Source organism: Ambystoma mexicanum, chromosome 3q (assembly GCF_040938575.1).
Source record: "Ambystoma mexicanum isolate Mex_15411 chromosome 3q, UKY_AmexF1_1, whole genome shotgun sequence".
Classification (NCBI taxonomy): Eukaryota; Metazoa; Chordata; class Amphibia; order Caudata; family Ambystomatidae; genus Ambystoma; species Ambystoma mexicanum.
In genome coordinates, this window is record NC_090926.1 from 182,590,471 (window position 1) to 182,610,103 (window position 19,633).

Here is a 19,633-nt window from a genome sequence, read left to right on the forward strand (position 1 = left end):
GCCAAGATAATCCATTGAGGCAAAGTCTGCTTAGAAACAGCTTGTCCCAAACGCCTTCCAGCGTAACCAAGAAAGGAAGGACGAACTCTAAGGACAACCCTGTCCTTATGAAACACAGTGAAGGGTGGCTTAGCTGAAAGTGCCTGTAACTCACTCTGGGAGCGGAAGTGACCGCAACTAAAAATACCCACCAAGGGTTAACATTCTCAAAGGACAAGAATGAAAAGGCTCAAAGGGAGCACCCATTAGAAACTTGAGAACAAGCTTCAGATCCCAACCGGGCACCTGGAAAGGTGACGGAGGGAACACATTAGTGAACCCTTTCAGAAACTGAAAAATCAAAGGGATTTTAAAATAGGAACACTCCTCAAACGAGCGCTTAAATATAGACATATAGACAGCGCCGCCATATAACCTTTAATGGTACCCACTTGCAGGCCCTCGTGGGCCAAAGAAAGCAAAAAAGACAGAACGACAGGAATGTCACATGTAAAAGGATCCACATTCTGAACCCTGCACCAGTCGCAGAATTTTCTCCAACGGCACAGGGACTTTGTCGCCGGCCGTCTGGCCAAAAGCAACACCTCCATCACGTCTTCAGGGAAGTCCCAATCCTTATACCTCAACCTTTCAGAAGCCAAGCGTGAAGGTGGAGGGATCTGACCTCTGGATGGAGAACCTGACCCCCCCCCTCTCGTGAGAGCAGATGATCTTGGTAAGGAAGATGACGTGGAGGGCAGATTGACAAGTCTAGAAGGTCCGGGTACCACGTCCTCCGGGCCCATGCCGGAGCAATGAGGATCATCCGGGAACCGAACCTCCGCAGCACTTGCGGAATGACGGGGACTGAAGGAAACGCATACAGTAGTGGGAAGGACCACTCCACCACGAACGCGTCCCGTAAGGCTCCTCTTGGAGGAAATTCCCGCAAGTAGAACCTTTCGCACTTCCGGTTGACACTGGAGGCGAAGAGATCCACTTGAGGGGTCCCCCAAAGGGCAAAGATCTCCAGGAGAATCTCCTGAGCCAGCTCCCACTTGAGAGATCGTGCTCTGCCTGCTCAGAGTGTCCACCGTCTCGTTTTCGTCTCCGGCTAGATGAACTGCTGAGATCGGAATTTCCTGCTGGATGGCCCAGAACCAGAGCTGCATCGCCTCCCTGCACAGAGGAAGTGACCCTGCCCCTGCCTTTTTGTTGATGTAGTGCATGGCCCCAGTGTTGTCGGTCAGGATCAGGCCATTCTGTCCTCGCACAGTCGGCAGAAAAGCCTTCAGAGCAAGCCTGACGGCCCTCAGCCCCAACAGATTGATATGGAGTCTGGACTCCGACGAAGACCAACGTCCACTGACTGTCAGCTCGTTGGCATGAGCTCACCATCCCGTGAGGGACGCGTCCGTCATGATAGTCACCTCCGGCCAGGGTAGCCCCCCTCGTCAGATTGCCTTCATCGGCCCACCACAGAATGTCCTGGGCGACCGAGGGCGGCACCTGAATGGGGTCCGACATCCTGCCGGAGGACTGAAACCACTGGAGCTTGAGAGCCCATTGCAGAGATCTCATATGCAACCTGGCCTCTGGCACCAGAAGAATGCAGGATGCCGCGAGGCCGAGCAACCTCAAGAACTCGAACGCTGGGAGACTGTGGGCATGTTGAAACTTGTCCACCATCTGCAGAATATGGTGAGCCCTCACCTGGGGAGGAAAACACTGCCCCAGGGACGTGTCGAGCACTGCTCCGATGTAATGGAGCCGCTGAGTTGGCATCAAGTGGGACTTCAAGTTGAGGGAGAAGCCCAGCCTGTGAAGGAAGTGGCAGGTGACGAACAGATGATCCCGGGCTTGCTCAGGAGAGCGCGCCCTGATCAACCAATCGTCCAGGTAGGGGTAGACGTGAATCCCTCCTTTCCTGAGATACGCTGCCACCACCACCATGAGCTTGGTGAAAACCCTTGGGGCGGAGGTCAATCCGAACGGCAGGACCCGAAACTGAAAGTGCGAGTCGCCAACCGCGAACCTCAGGTACTTCTTGTGCTTGGGATGGATCGGCACATGAAAATAAGCGTCCTTGAGGTCGAGAGACACCAACCAGTCCTGAAGTTGAAGGGCCTGGAGGACTTTAGAAAGAGTAACCATCTTGAACTTGTCCTTCCTGAGGAGTTTGTTCAAACTGCGCAAGTCCATGATGGGTCTCAATCCCCTGTCTTTCTTCGAAATCAAAAAATAAGGGGAATACCATCCCTTGTTCGTATCCGCTACAGGCACCAGTTCTATGGCGCCTTACTCCAACAGGGATTGAATTTCCTGTGCAAGTAGCGGATCCGGACTCTTCAAAGAGATTCCCTGGTGGATTGTCGTGAGGCCTCTGCCCCGAAAAGGAAGACAGTAGTCGTGGGCTATGATCTCCAGAAACCACACATCTGAAGTAATGGCACACCATTCTACAAGATGCTGCGCCAGCCTTCCCCCAACCGGTGAAGCATGGGCCTCATGGCTGAGCAGACGCGGCTGCGGCGTTGCCTGAGGGCAAAGAGGCAACTGCTCACGCGGCCTTGGCGCCTCAAGTACCCTGTTTTCCACCTCTGGCACTCCTACGGTTGCCCCTTTGACTTGCAGCTCCTCTCGCTTTACTAAATGAGTAATAACGAAAAGGAACCTCTCCTCCATTGCTGCCCCCTAGGACGAAAAGGCGGAGGTTGGCGGACTACAGCGCCCAACGACTTCACTGCTGCTTTGGAGGTCTGCAACCTCTCAAGGCTCTCGTCAGCCTTGCTGCCAAAAAGATGTTCCCCATCAAAGGGCATGTTGAGGAGCCTGGCTTGCACATCAGGAGCAAACCCAGACTTTCTCAACCACGCAAACCTGTGTATGACGGTGCTCGCCGCCATGGACACAGTCTGCCATGTCCAAACCCGACTGAACGGACTCACACATGGCATCCTTGCCATCCTGAATAATAGCAAGAAAACCATCCCGTTCGTCCCCTTTGGGAATATGTTCAGCCGCTAAGGAAATACAGTTCAACAGAGTGTGCGTGAAACGTGACAAGGCACATACGGAGTCGGCCGCCTAAAGAAAACTCTTTCTTTGCCCAGCCATCAAAACGCTTGTCGTCCCTATCAGGAGGGATGGTAGGATACAACGCCTACTTAGTTGGGGCCGTAGCTGCCTGCACCACCAAACTCTCCGGAGTGGGGTGCGTGGTCAAGTAGCAGGGGTCACTATTGGCTGGGCGGTATTTTCGCGGCAAAGACATGCCCACTGCCAGGAGACTCTCCGGAGCAGTCCAAGCCGCTGACCACCTTCTTTGCAGAGCCATATGGAATGGCAGTACCGGGTCACTGGGTGGACACCACAGCCTTGAAAGGAGTCTAGGGCGTTGACGGAATCTGCATAGACGTCGAGCGTGGTGCCGACAGCAGAGACACAGGCCTCGAGGCCGGAGCCCCGAGCGGGTCTCTCGACAGCCTAGGCGTCGATGACGTCGACGACTTCCTCGGAGGCGGGGCCTCGAGAGAGTCAGTCGACAACCTCAGCGCCACAGGCGTCGATATCTTCTTCGAAGACTTCACAGGTTCATGCGGTCTCGAGGGCGTCGAGGACTGGGACCTGTAACGGGCATAACTAGAACGATTCCCCTTGTCCGAGCGGGACCTCTCCCGCGAATCATGCCGACCACCCGAGCCCGAAGGCGAACGAGTGGTGTCTCTAGTACGGTCACGGTCGACCCCTCTTGGAGGCGCAGACGGATCGGAGCCCTGCGATTCAAGAATCGCCAACATTTTCATCCCGAAGGAAGTCCATTCTTCCGGAGAGGAACGCTTGGTGGGATGAGTACGGGGAAGGCGACCGATGACGGCACTTCCGGGAGTGCCTCCAAGAGGCAGAGGAGTGGCGGGACCCACTCCGGGACCTAGACCCCCTAGACTTACAACTACAATGCGGAGAGTCGCCCCTCGACTCGTCCGTCGAAAGCCTAGTGGACCTCTCTTCCAGGGCTTGGACACCTTACCGACCGACAGCTTCTTCTTACGTTCCCGCAAGGCCTTGGACGTAAGCAACTGGCAGTCGACAATCATCCGTGTCATGGGCCTCCCAGAGGCAGGCGTCGTGCGAGTCCGTCAACGACATCTTGGACCGGCAGTCCCCACACTTCTTGAAGCCCGAACGCAGGGTGGAAGAAGAGGAAGACATCCCGATAATACTTCACAAAACGAACAGGTTCGAAGAACCGAAAGAACAAACTCCAAAGAGTCGAGGCGCCCCGAGATCTCCGAAGCGAACACGTTCGCCGAAAAAAAGTAACTGAGGCTACAGGCATTGTGCGTCCTACTTATAACATCTGGTGACGTTGGCCGTCGGAGGAGGTCCTCGAGGATGGCGTATCGACGTCATCGACGCAGGATGCAGACGCCAAAAGATTTTCCGAAGCAGCACAGCTGTGGTGATTACTGTCATAGATATGGAATACGTCGGAGGACCCAATCCCTCGAATGCTCCTTTTCGTCCCATTAGTCCCCATTGTGTCTTGTCATGAAAGCTGTTGCATTAGCAATTCTCACCTCATTCGAGGCCAAAGTTGCTATTCTCCTCCCAAAAGCATACATCTTTTCGCTTTCCTTATATGGTGGGAATGCACTTTTAGATAGTTGTCTCCCACCCCCTCTTTTCCTAGCAGCAGTTGATCCTAAGGAATCTACCTTGTGCTGGCCCCCAGTATACAGTGTCAGTAGGTGCAGATTTGTACTTCCTTCAATTCTGGGGTTAATGGGTTTTGTCTGCACTTGATTCGCAAAAGATAAAAAAGGTAATTCTCTGGACTACACTTTATAACAAAGGAATATCCCTCAAGGCAGACTCTTTCCTTGAGGATGTACACAAATAAATCAGTCTTTTCTTGTGGTTCTTCAATCTGTATGTTAAATCTCTTTGCTGCTCTCTTTAATAAGTCAGCTTAAAGCTATTGATCTTCATTTGGAGGGTAGGAGGATATTTCTGTGATGGCATGGTATAGTCATCTGGATCAATTTCGGGGTTCTCATCCTCTCCTTTGGTGTATATTTCCTCATCTTGTTCCTCTTCAGTAGGCGGAGGTAGTATTTTAGCCTTCTTAGTAATTATATCAAAAAGGGGTCTCCGCCCTTTCCATTTTGTGGGTAGTATAATAGAAATCCACAAAGGGTTCCATTCTGCCACACGAGTAGAAAATCTGTCCTCAGCCCATTGAGTTTCCTTTGAGGGTTGTTCTGTGTGTGCTCCTACTCTCTTCCAAGTCTGTTACCCTTGTGGTACCCTTTGTTCTGCATGGCATAGGATAAGGTGCCCTTCCCTTTAACAGCTGTGTGGGTTTTCTTACCCACAGTCTGTGTGGTGTCTGGTCTTCTGTGTTTTCTTGCGCTCGATGTCTTTCAGAGTTAGTTTCTCCCTCCTGTAGACTTTGGAAATGTTGGCTTCCGCCACTATCTGTTTTGGTTTCGGCAAACCCGTCGAAATCACTGGACTTCACTTTAGGCATCTTTCTGCCTTCCGCTGTCTTTGTATTCAGCGTTGTTGAGGGGACATCAGAAAAATGGGATCTAGGTGATCACTGCGCCCCCCATAATTGCAACGGCCCAAAATGATTATTTTTTTTACCCCCTTTACACCACAGATATGCAGGGGGAGACCCCCGCAGCTTCCCATATTACTACATCACATAACCCCACCCTCTTATATACTTGTCTGCCTGCATAGCGTAGGCTGCCCACCAGTTGGTTCGACTTGCTAACGTTTTTGGCTTCAAAAACTACAGCGTTTACACCGAGAGTTATTGTGGTCCCTTGGAGACAGCCATTACACACGCAGTGTGTCCTGCCAAGGGAACTTCGTTTTACAGCATGGGCAAAATGTAAACTGATTTTCCTTAATTTTAATGGCTGGAAATGAACGAGCTTATTATCTGTAGCTGTACAGTGGGGGTTAAATGCATTCTCTAATTTTACTGAAAAATATGAGAAGTTATCCCTCCACCCCCCCCCCCTCTCTCTCTACTAGACCGCCTTTTAGACATTCTTTCGCTGCCCCGCCGCTCTTGTACCCGCTTTCGGATGTGGATAGTTGTTCGATTGACAGACTCTGCGTTTAGCATCCAACCTGGGTGGTGGAAAAAAAATCTGTATACGCCGATGCGAGGGCTCACAAGTACCCTTACACGTGAGAAGGGATAGTGTTACAGGTACCCCCCGGTCAACACAATTTTTTCAAATCTGAAAAACAAATACTGAGCACCAACCAGTAGATGGCGGTCTATGCAAAGCATGTGAATCCAAGCGGAGTCACAAGCTCCAGAAGTTACAATTTCAGAAGAAGGCGGGAAGGGTGATGAGCAATCTACTGGAGGAATTCACATATCCACCAGAAAAAAAAAATTACCAAATGCATGTTTTTTCTTCTATTGGACACATTCTTTTGACAGTCTTTCGAAAACACTCCCAAATATGTCCTCAACCGGAGGTAGGAAGGAACACAGCTAATTATAACAAGACATTTGGTAGCATGGATCTGCCCACTAAGACATCCTCACTAAAGAAATTAAGCTGGTAATACTTAGTGAAGGAGTGAAATGACACCCCCAGTAGCTCCCCGACACGTGGTCTTGATGTGAACTATTTTATGCAAAGAAGATATGGCTCCCAAACCTTGTACAATGGGCATAAATGCCTGAGAGTACCCATAAACAACTGTTCTACTTGCCTGAAATAATTACCTCTAGAGAGAAAAATCTTTTTGACTGGGTCCTGGGGATGAACCAGTGAGGCGCTGACCCGCCCTTCAGCCTTGACTAGGCAGTCTATCAGGGTACTACCCAAGGGGTGGCAAGTAGAGTTGAGGGACCCCTAGCGCCCCAGATTGTCTGAATACATACAAGTATACTGGTATTACTGACCCTATACCCATCAGCCTTTGTCCTGGCCAGGGGTCAGACTTCTGCGTCAGAGCAGACAAGAAATAGCAGCTGAAGGGAAACCTGAACTACCATGACCAAAATGCGCCTAGGTGCAACAACCTGGCATGGAGCCAGAGGAATGGGTCCAGTGCCAAAATGCAAATGGACTAGCGTTTCACCCTCTCAATACTAAAGACAACACCAAACACCCTCCCCAATGACCCCAGACAGCCTACCCGGGAGCTGTGGGGCAGTAACCAAAGACAGGAGACCGCAGTGGATAAGGTTAGACACAGCAGGAGAATGGAGTCTGGAACAGGGGGTGGGGGGGCTAGAAGGCTTCCAGTCGAAGACCCGGCCTCCAGGGAAGTAGCTTGGGTAGAGATTGGCCACACAGGGGCAGCAGACAGTCACCAGGAGCCACAGTGAACTCGAACAGCAAGGGCTGGCCTATAATAAAAAAAGGGCAGAAGTTTCAGTAGGGGATGAACAGTGTTCTGGTGAGATTCCGAGAGCATGGGTTGCAAGTTAGTGGTTCTGTGTTTATATGTAAGGAATAAGACACTTGCCAGTAACTCCAGTTCCCCAGCATTGGTATCTCCTGGATTCACATTCTCTTTAATATCCCCAGTCAGGCTGGGAATCCTTGTCAACATTAAAGCAGTTCACCTTTACATTTTTAAAACTGCTGGTCACTTTAGTGCTCTATTAGAGTAATTGTAGGTCATACTGCCCACAGCCAATTAAACTGGTGCCCTTAGCTCCAGCCCTGGTGGCCATATTCAGATTTGGTAGCGCATGTAATGTGGCAGTAAGAACCAAGTAGAGCCAGAGTGGGTAGGAGGGAAGGTAAACCAAGAAGAGCCAGAGTGCGTAGGAGGGAAGGTTCCATGGGAATCCATGACTGACAGGAGTACTAGGTAAATAACGTATTCCTCCTCCAACATTGGATCTTTCATGGATTCACATGCTCTTGAATAAGACTACACAGAAGTACATTTACAGAACCAAAACGGACAGAGGCACAGCTCAACAGAACCAATCAACTCGCCTCTAGAACGCTTGCCTCATGTGAACAGGTCGCGTAGCACAGCCAGGCCGGCTCAGGACTCCTCCCTGGAATCCCCATCTATGCAGTAGAACCTGGTGAAGCTATGATAAGACCTCCAGGAACGTCGTAGTAGAAGCCACATCTGTAGAGGAGCGTTCTCTTGGTTTTCCTGCAAGGGGCCTGTTGGCCGGACAATGGCAGTGGGAAATGCACGCCGACAGCCACCTTGCACTGGTAGACTTTTGTAAGGGCGTTACCCTTTCCGACAGGTCCAAAGGCAACAAACAGTTGTGACGACCTTCGGAACTTTGCCACACAGAATTTTAGGGCTCAGGCAACATCTAGGTAGTATAAGGCTCACTCCAGCGGAGAGCCAAAAAACTGGCAATCAACGGTTCATTAAGGTGGAATGTCGAAGGGACCTTCTGCATGAAGGAAGTCTTTGTACGCAGAAACACCTTAGACTACAGAAAACTCAAGTAGGGAGGTTTGCAGAAGAGGGCGTATAATTCACCCACCTGTCTGGCTGACATAATGGGAACTAGGAATCTCTATTCCAGGAGAGAAATTTTAAAGAGGCTCTGGGTAGAGGCTCGAAAGGAGGGCCCCTTAGATTCGGGAGGACCACATAGCGTTCCCAAGCTGGAGCAAGGGCTCAAACAGGGAAACTTACAAACCAATCTCTTGGAGGAACTCCACCAATCTATGTGACGACAGAAGTCTGACCAGAGGTACGCGTGTAGCGTGAAATTGCTGCTAAATACACCTTGATAGACTAGTGTGCCAAACCAGCTTTTGCCAAAGACAGATGGTATGGCAAAACTTGTGTAACCTGAACTTGCAATGGATCCAGGTGATGAGTTGCATACCAAATGGTGAAGAGTTTCTACTTGCTTCTGTAGCAGGACAAAGTAGATGTTGCTCTTGCCCGGGCCACGATTATTTTGCATTCTCAAAGTAGCAGAAGGTTTTCAAATTCTAGGGCTACAGGAGCCAGGCTGCCAAATTGAGGGATGCTGGGTCGTGGTGTAGAAATGACCCGCTGTCTCTGAAGAACAGGTCGGAAAGCAGGGACTATCTGATGCAGGGATTCATGGACAGGTGAAGAAGGACCGAGTACCAAATTTGCTGCAGCCAGACTGGGCCACCAGGATCATCGTGCAGTGGCTCCGAGTGTACTGAAAGGTTGAGGTAGCAGAGGGATCGGAGAAAAGTGTAAAGCAACAGTCCTTCCCAATGGAATGAGAAGACGCTCATCTGCAGTGTTGAAGATTTCAGGGCCCAGAGCACAGCCCTCAACTCCAGAACATTGGTGGCATCCATGGTAACTGACTTGATGCTCCAGGAAAGGGGGGCTCCCCGACCAGCTTGAGACTACTCCACCATTGGAAAACTTGACGGACGGCAGGCGTGAGGCGCAGCTTGCGTACCCATGACCCCGATATTTGCTGCCACCGGGCAACTAGGAACTCATAAGTGGTAACATTTGGAGCCTGCAGTGAGGGATCAATTTGAATGCAGGTGGACAACATTCCCAGGAAGGACCGCTGTGATTGGCAGCCCAAACAGCATTTGGACCTTGTTCCACATAGTCTTCACCCCCTCCTCCGAGGTGTGGCAACACATGCGAGTGTTGGGACGTGGGCCCAAGAATACCGTGTTTTGTGCAGGATGAAAGAATGACTTTGCAAATTTCACTGAGAACCCCAGAGATGTCAGACACTGCACAGCATTCTCAGTGTTTTATCGCTAGTAATAGAGCTGGGTCGTGCACCAACCAGTCATCTGAATACAGGTAAACGTGAACGCCTGAATGATAAAGGTGGGCCGCCACTGGGGCTATGCATTTTGTGAACACTTGGTGCTGAATTCAACCCAGGGGGTGGGGGGATTGGAGGTGGGGGTGGAATGGGGCAGGGCCTTGAATTGGTAATGTCTGCCTTGAACTTGAAATCTGAGGAAACGCATGTGCTTATGTGGAAATTACAGTAAGCATCCTCTAGAGATCTTGAGAGGAGAGGAAATCCCCTTCTTTCAGCTGATCCCGCAGCGTTACCATGCAAAACATTTGAGAGTTGACAAATTTGTTGAGTCTCCTTAGGTCAAGTAGGGGTCTCCATTCGCCTCATTTTTTACTTCCCAGAAAGTATCTGAGTATACTCCTGTTCCCTACAGGTGCGGTGGTACATTTCAATCACCCCCTTCTTTAGGAAGCACCGTACATTCTTGGAGAAGCAAGGACTATTTTTCCACCTTTGAGACGGGAGGAATGGAGGGAACCCCAAAGTAGGGCCTGAGTGAATGATGGACAACACCCATTTGTCGGTGGTGGTGTTTTTCCACTGACAAATTTGGTAAGCTACTCCCTAACTGGGGTGTCGAAGTGGGGGACATCCATAGCCCTGTTAGGTCTGCTTCAGCACTTGACTTCTGGACTAAGCTCAGCCTCATCGCTGGTTTCTTAAGACCCACATGGTATGCCCACGGGTCAAGGTCGAGTAGGGCCTTGAAGCAGCAGGCGGCCTTGCTTTGGTGGAGCAGGCAGCAGCATGTCGTCAGCAGCAGGAGGCACAGGTTACTCATCATCTGAGGACACAACCTCCGGCACATCCATGTCCAAATAAGCGCCCTGCTGTAGTAGCTGATCAGGAGGGGCCATGGGTGGACAGGAGACTGCTGGTGGTGCATAAGGAGCCAGTGAAAACAGTGGCTGAGCCCAAGTTGGTATAGGAAGGAAAGACAATACAGACTGGACACCTCTGTCCACCGCAATTCCCTTTGGAAACGTGGTGACCAGGGGCCTTTAAACAAGAGTCAACGATGCAGACGTGCTTGCCGATGGCATATGTCTAGGTGGCAATGAAGTAGTTCTTGTAGATTTATACATAGACAATGATTTGGTTTTGGAGGGAAGGAAGTAACCGTTTTGGTCATCGACAGAGTGATGGTCGTCAAAGAGGACTTTGTCGTCAACGAGGATTTAGGCTGACTATAGGTCGTTGACAAAGATGGTGTAGACAGAGAAACTGCAGTCTTGGACTACCATCGCTTTTCGGAAGGGTGCTTGGATTGCAAAGCGTTCTTGTCGCGAACTGGGCAATGAGGTGACCGTTGGCGTAGATGGAGACATCAATGTCATCACTGACGAGGTAGCAGCCAGAACGTGTGATCAATGTCTCTTTTTAGCCTTTTCCCCGCAGGAAATGTTTCGCAGAACCGCAACCTCTTCAAAGAGGGAGTGCCTTCTATTGGTCTGCTGTACCGGGCAGAGTCATAACTATGGACAGAGGCCCAGTCAGAGTCCCCAACACGCTCATCCAACCAGGCCACTAACCCGTGGTAGCAGTCTTTAGTTGTCTTGAATGAGAATGACTTGCAGATGGTACAGTTGGTCAAGTCGTGGCCTAGGTACAGAGACGTTTCATGAAGATCTTCAATGTAAACGTTCTTAAGGTTACATGTTGAACAGGCGTTTGTTCCTTGTGTCTCATCTCCAAAGACTCCTGAAGACCTCAGACAGAATATTGGAACTCTGGAATCAATGGAATGGGCTGAAACTTCACTGCCATAGGTGAGAAACGATACAGCACCAAACAGGAAGATTTGATGGAAATAACCTAGCAAAAATGGGCAAAAATCATTGCCTTTGTAGAAGAGAAAATTCTATGACTCCAACACTTAACGTGCAGAAAGAAGTCTGAAGATGGCAACCAGTGGTGGAGCTAAGGGGACTTGTCTAATTGGCTGTGGCAAGCATGACACAAAAGGACTATAGAGCACCAAAGTGGCAAACAGTTTAAAAATGTAAAGGTAAATTGCTTTAATGTTACCAAGGAGTTCCAGTCTGACGACGGGGAATATTGAAAATCATGTGAATCCATCAACAATCCAATGCTGGAGAACATCACCTGGAGAGATGGAGCAGAGACTGTGCCCGTTTCCAAGCCACCTGGTGGCTGAGGAAAAGGTATCAAGAGCAGACTGCAACAGTGGCACATTTCAGAAGATGAGAAGGTTTGTACAAGTGGTGTGCAGTTAAAAATGTACTGGATGTGTCATTTGTTAAATAGTTGTTAAACAGTAGGAGGCAACACAGTCTGCTACAGATACATGAATTTCAAAAACATGGCTCAGGTTCCTTTCACAAAAAGGTACATAAACAAAGCATGGGACTTTAGACTATTTTCCCTGTTAAACATACAGCCCAAACGGATTCAACTTAATAAAAAAAATGGTGAGGGTCCTCGGGCTTCTGGTCAAGGGTCTAGAAAGGGAAATTAGGGGGCGAAAAACCCCTTTATATCACAAATCAGTGCTCTTCTACTGTTGCCGTAGCCCCAACCCCTCGTGCCACCATGGTAGTGCATTAGGATCACATTATTATTGATAGGTATGGTGATGCATTGTTCACTTTTCCCACTTTTCCCTTTCACCCCCCCCCCATCCCCTTGCGCAATCTCAACGTCAGCTGGCCTAGTAGCATCATTGTCCGTCTTCCCTTTGTTTCCCCTCCCTTGCCTCGTCGTGCCTTGAAACACTTGTGTATAGGCGAGTTATAAATGCCATATCATATCAATGTAAACAAAATTCAAATTGTTCAGTAACAAACAATTTAATCTTTCACACTGACAAAATGTAAACCCACCTATGTGTATTTGCTTAGTCCTGCATCTGAAACAACTAAACAATTTGAACATGCGTTAAAAGACTGGCGACATTAGCCGATATCGCAGGCAGGCTCGATGTACATCTCCTTTACCCGATTGGCCTGAAATGTACACTGATCAGTCTAGCCATCTAAAGAAATAGATTAAACCCTTCACATTAAAAAAATACTGCTTTGCATACCAAGTAAGACCTGCTCGTAATTTGCAACCGTTTGAAAAAAAAGGGCACAGGAGAATCGAACATAATTTCAACAACAATCTTTAGTCAAAACGACATTTGCTCGAGTTTAAAAATGCAGGCGATTGGCAGACTGACCCTTGCAAGGTCACCGTGGTTCATACCTTGTGTCTGAGGAACTACGTTCATACCTTGTGTCTGAGGAACATATGGTGCCAACAACTTGGATCTCTTCTTTTCATATCCCTTTTGTGTTATATCACCTGAAAAAGTAGAACAAAATAGATGAAACAGAGTCACCTGATTTGCAACTTTAACATACATGAACGCAGTTTTCAAACATGGTTATACCGCCCCTCACCCTCCACCTACACCTCAATTTTACAAATGTCAAATGCTAATCTAACCAAGAAATGTCTGGAATTGCTGACTGAGCAAATTAACGCCATTGTCAGGATCGATAATTAACCAGCCATTAGCAAGGAGAAAAGTTCCTTAAGTAAGAGGTGACCTGAAAAGAGTTGTCCCCAACAGACCTTTCCAAACTTTCAAAAGATGCCCCACACCTCTCAGCAGTGATTTCTTCACAAATGTGTAAATCCAATCCACGGTTTAATTACAGGTCTTGAGCAAGTAAGTTATAGGAGCATGAATTGTACATTAAGCAGCCATGGCTGAGCAGGTTTTAAAGCATAACCAGTTAAGTGCCTGGACACCCATTCAGAGAGCATTGCAATAGTGATACAGGAATTAGCCATCAAAGCTCTTGCCATTTAACCAAGAAAATGGCATGCCCTCAAACGATTATGGTGTATGATGGCTAAAGAAAAGGAAGTATGCATATTTCTCTATGGAAATAGTTTTAAACCACTTATAGATTGAATGATTTCAGATGCTGTGCATTACCGATCCCCAAGTAGGTAAATTAACTTCAATGAGCAGGGGAAAATCAAATCTCTATACCTATAGAGGAGTTAAAAACCTGAATACCAGCTGTGAAAAAGTCGCCTAATGAAATATATGCCACCTGCGTGGGAAAGACGCCAAACAAATGCTTTCTAGCAACAGAAGCTAAACATCCCAACCAAACCATAATGCTAGTGTGCCATTGTGTCACAGACTACCTCTTTCTAGGTATCTTCTAAAAAGAATAAGACAAAGAAAACTACGTCAATACCAACGCAACATTTAGACTACGCTCAAGAGATTTTAAATGTGTGCTACACGTACAATTCAATCACTTACAAAGTTACAGACTGAGCAGTACAACAAGTAGGTCCTCGGTGTTCACCAACAGTGAGAGTTTGTTGAGGTGGCGATTGTGTGCACTTCTCTGCAAATCATATCAGTGGTGCTCAGCAAGGGGCTACTGTACACTTCTGGGATTCCTACCATTGACTCCTAGGATTGCGATTATGCATGTCATGGGGGCGCAGAGTATGGCCAGAACTCAAAACAGAACTCTGAACTTTTTTTATAAGAGGTTTCTGGGAATATCCACCCCGACCACTCTTTCCTGTCTCATACTAACATGAAACATTGCACAAAAAAAAAATTTCCACCGAAACAAAATGCATTTGGCAATAACTATTCTTTTCCACTTAAACATCAGTGGGTTTGTGTTTTGGGAACACAACCCATCAAACAAATTAACAAAAAAAAAATCAAATTCACTTGCATCATAGAAAGGGCCACCAAATAGACTGCAATTAAACTTCCTCTTTGCAGAACAGAAGCAATTTATGTGTGAATAGATACACTGAATATATAACAGTTTCAAATTCCTGCAAACATCTTATGCATTTAAGATAAACAAACCAGCGTTCAACACCTGAAACAAGCGCAAAATAAGGTTCCAACGATTGGGGGAAAACTGTTTGACAACGTAATTTCTTTTTAAACATTAATTTAACGTACATGGCCCAGAATTGATCTTGAACTGTATGCTAAATGTTGAGAATTAATATTGAGTGTGCACATCAGCACTAACAGGGCATACACTGGTACTGATAGAACTCTAACCGGTACCGGAGTGTCCTGACACCCCGGGGATGCAATTGAAAATTCTGTGCTAGCAGGAAAAGCTAATGAAATTAGTCAAACATGCTCAAGAAATTGCTCAATGGATAAGCTTTAAGGGGATCCCAAATATTTCTGGGGTGACCCTTGCTGGGTATCAGTGACGCCCAAAGCTCCTCGCTTTCATTAGCCCAAATTACAGCTCTCCACCATTGGTCATTACTAGACAGCACTGGTTGCATCCATTTTTGCAACATCCATCGCTTGGCCATCAGAACACCTATATATTGAGCAGTATGTGCTCATCTTGGGGGATCTTGCCAAATACGCCAAACCAAACAAGCATGTCAGCGGGGTGCAGCCGAAATGCACACTTGTAATAGCATATAGGGTCTCTCACACTGGTCCAAAATGTAGGCAGCGAAGAACATGACAAGAGCATGTGAATATAATCAGATATCAGCCTCCCCAAGCCACACCTAGGGCAGCACCCCAGGTTGAAACAGTCACAACCTGGCTGGAGAGTTGTGAAACCTATTTAGAATATTCTACTGAATCAACCTGAAACGTGAGTTTAGCAACAACTTACGAGTCAGACCACACATTCTCTGCCATCAGACAACTCTGCCCAGAGGTCTACGGCCCATCTATCCCGACATTACTATCCGCCCCTTTACAGGTTAATATACTGTTTGTTGCTGCAAGATGGAGCTCACGTTAGACCGGACCATAGTTAACACATCTTTTTGGTGCGGCTAGATGTGGCTCACATTACGCTGCTAATATGCAGGTAAGCTGTAGGCTTCCTGCATTTCTTGAGCTATCATTATGCGTGCATATAGAGCATTGGTGGTGTTAAGCATTTTTTACATTAGCCCTCTCTTTTAGATTGGACTCCTGTCTTGGACCATTGATGTCCCACATTGAAGCTCCGCGTCCACTTCTTTCTCTTCCCGTGCGACCAATCATTACAGACACAGTAAGATCAGCCTGTACCACAGACAGGCCACCCCACCTTTTAATCACACATTTACTGTAACCCTAATCATTAATTATTTTTGTATTGGAACCCACCCCACCAGACCCCATCCTTACACTGCTCCATTTGTTTTGGCAGCACACACAGACTACTCGGATGCTTCAGTCCTCCAGTCCTGATGAAGGCCCGTCCAAGAGCGGCTTACACTACAGCCCCATAGGGCCGAAACAACTACTTGTAGATTTTTGACTTCAAGTCAGTGTTTTTGAATACACACTGTTTTATGCCACGCCTCATTTATGTTCATTGTGATGCCCAGTCATGTGGTTTCTCTGACAGTAGGATTTGTATTATTCATAGCACCTGTATTGTTTTTTCCAAGCTAATGGTCTTGTATCCATTGTATCACTTACTGTTTCACATGTGTACCCAACAGGTTTTCTGTGTTTGTGTTTAGTAACTTCAGACAACAATGTCCTTTTTCTCGGACTAAAAATTGATGAATTAACCAAGATGTGTTTCGAATTGTGTAAATTATCTACATAGATCAGGTTGGGTGTCCCTTCCTTGACCCTTTTCACCTGTGTTTGATTAGCGTTTAGCCCCCCTGGGCAGAGGAGGGTCCCAACCAAGAGCCCGTTTGTTAGTCCCCAGTAGTAGCTCCTGCCTCCTTGGTAATGCCAGACACCAAGGAGTTGGTTTTAGCTCCTGCTGATCGAATCTAAATTTCAAACCCTGGTAACATGGTCAATACCCCACGCAATTGAGAAGAGTAAGAAGTAAAACACAAATGCTTACCTCAGCTCTTTGCGAAGCACACATTTTGCCCAACCAGCACACGAGCTTCCTGCATGAAAGGTATTTAAGCCCTATGTCGGTCAGAATGTAATAATAATCTACGCATCTTGATCGGGATCCACCGCCCCCTAACATTCCAGCTCAAGCAAGCGATGTCCGCTATCGGCCAGAACCCCGCCAGGATCACCAAGCACATGCTTCCCACTGCCCGGTTCTCCCTGCAGATCTCCTGTAATGGACGTCTGTGCATCCCCTGTGCATTCAAGTAGCCATGTACATGTATTGTTTTAATCTCCCCGCCCTCACCACCCTACAAACTGAGGCAGTACAAACCCATACCCAAACACCCAACCAAAAAAATGCAACTCTGCATGGGGGTCGCCGAATCACGCAGGGCCAAAGTAGAGTTAACACACGGTCATATGAAGCTCAAATGTACTGCAGGAATGGTAACCAAATGCACCCTTTCTAAGGAGCGCATAAAGCCTCCATATGCTTCTACTCCAGAGCCCTAAGAGACAAGCCTATACCGCAAAACAGTGAGAGAGAACATTGAGAAATACAGATTATTTTTGCAGAACTTGCAGACACTCTAAGTGTAGGAACCTCCAAAATCCACAAGAGGGAAGTACTTATCTGTAGCTTTGCAATGATATACATTTTGTTTGTGTGTTTTCAGCTCGAAGAGCCTTTACACTTTAAGCACATACAATCATATTTACAATGTTGATTAAACAAAAAACAATTCATGTATGCCTCTCAGTTTTAACTTCCACTCCCCAATATCTACATTTCCGGCTTGCTTCCGGTAGCCCTGGCTATACAATACCCGCATATTGCAAAGTTGGTAGGGTGTTACATTTTAGATACAAAGCGTCGCAAATCTTCTGCACAGAACTCATAACTATGCAGTTTTCCTATGTCAAAATGTTGGTTACAAAATATCCCAGTGCTTTTGCTTAACTAGGGAATCTTTGGTCTTCATTACATCCCACTCAGTCTTTTTCCTTAGTGATGCTTAAGAAATGCCAAAGTCGTTCTCTTCTCGGGGTTACAGGTCTATTTCGACCAGAAAATCATCTGCCATCTTCTCTAACCCAGTCATACATCCCCTGGCACAATTATTCACCATGTCATTTTTCACATGATTCAATAGGGTAACTGCGCCTGGATTATTCCATATTATTTTCACGAACAGCTTCCAACGACGCACTTTCCATAAGGTAGTGATGCGAGTCCAAGCTCAGACCCTATAGCATCGATGGAAACTGCCTTTGGGATTCCAAGTACCTTTCTCCAGATTTTTCCCTCAAAACAGTCTACCCATTTCATGTATTTATGTTCCAGGACCTCCGTCCTGTAAAATGCACCCCTGGTACAATGCTCATGTTATAAATGCAGAGACCCCCTTCAAGTGAATGACCACCTTTCCTCATAAATCCTCCAATGAGGTTCCATTTTCTGAGAATATTTCTACCAACCATGTGCTCATTAAGTCCCTGATAAGGTCGATTACAGATAGGCACTCCAAGTGTAGGTGCTCAACAATCTCCAAGGGAACTCTGCCAATGTTTCAGTTAACAGGGGGCTTATTTTTACAGCATCTACCAATGGACATGACCTTTGTTTTCTGGAGATTAATCTTCAAATTGTTGTTGTTGGCATACTCCATTATGGCATACAAGGATCTCTGAAGATCCGATGGGGTGCAGCTCATCACGACCGAATCACCTGCATATGAGAGCCAGCTGACAAGCTCTTGGCCAATTTTGGAAGGAAAATTGCAGCAACCCACAAAAGCTTTGTCCAGGTTGGCAACAGAGGTTGTGAAGAACCAGGGCAAAGACCCATTCTTGCTTTAGCCCAAGATGTGTAAATCGGGCCAGTCATAATTCCTTCTACGTCTAGACTAACCTGGACAGTTGTATTAGTGTACATATCAAACATAATAGAGTGGGGTCTTTTTTCCAGTTTTCCAATTTACACCAGAGTTTCTCTATGACCACAGTGTCGAAAGCCCCAGAATAGTCAATGAAGCAGACAGAATTGTTTCTCCACATCCCTATGGGTTTACAATGATATAGGATTTGAAGCTGTAGATTCTTGTGATAAAACATTGAATAAAATGAGAACTGGAGAGGACTCCCAACTCTGACCGTGCAGTAAAGAATCGGAAGATGACCTTCAGGGGTGGTATTAAGGGAGGCACTGTGTATTAGCTACAGTGCAAAATACCAAAAACCAAGTCTAATAAAACATTAAAGTGAATATGGTTTCTTGTATTGCTTTGAAACTGATATATTGCTACCAACCGGACAAAAAGAGCGAGAGTAGATGCCTTTCTAAATTTCCTAGGGGGGTCTTTCCCTGGGCAAATTCAATAAAAGTGGTTGTGAGGGGGAATGGTGCGTCACGCGGAAGGAAAGGCAAAACTGAAGACCTGGCCCACTATTGTGACAATAGGACGGTACTGGGTTTATCCCCGTCGCTGGTTACAGCACACAGTGACAAATGGAGAAGTTAGCATTACAGAACCTGTGGTGCGATACACAGCATACATAGGAACTTATCTAAATGTTTTTGTATTTCAAATGAAGTATGTTTTAAGTGTTTGAGCAAATGTTTTATCTAAATGCAAATTGCTTATAGTCGAGGGAATAGTATTGCTAATATTTCAATCTTTGATTTATAGCATTTCGCTGGTTAAACATAAAATGCCAGAACAATTGAACTGCAAGTCCTGATGAAGGCTGAGCCCAATTGTCTTGGCACTTACAGCCAAAACTTAAGTTGGCTTTTCCTGGAACAAAATCACAACTATGTGGATTTTGCAGAAATCCGGACTTAATGCGTTGATGGATCATTATGTTTTTCTTTTGTACAACACTGTATAATATGGTTTCATTGATGTACACAGATCGCACTACATATATATTTGGAGTGGTGACCGAAACCGGTTCAGGTTTTCTGTTTTGATACATTTGTGTTGACTGGATCACAAGGTGTGTCAAAATTGTTT

At 47.0% G+C, this 19,633-nt stretch overlaps 1 protein-coding gene across 3 annotated transcripts in view; it reads right to left on the reverse strand.

Moving 5' to 3' along the window:
- The window catches only part of DIP2B (disco interacting protein 2 homolog B), a 1,149,028-nt gene that overhangs the window by 907,089 nt on the left and 222,306 nt on the right, over nucleotides 1-19,633 (reverse strand). For 2 of the 3 annotated variants that reach the window (XM_069653448.1, XM_069653447.1), the window contains exon 2: nucleotides 12,983-13,081. In XM_069653448.1, the coding sequence (XP_069509549.1) occupies nucleotides 12,983-13,081 (99 nt within the window). The remainder of the gene's footprint in view (nucleotides 1-12,982; nucleotides 13,082-19,633) is intronic. The other variant, XM_069653449.1, reaches the window with a different exon arrangement.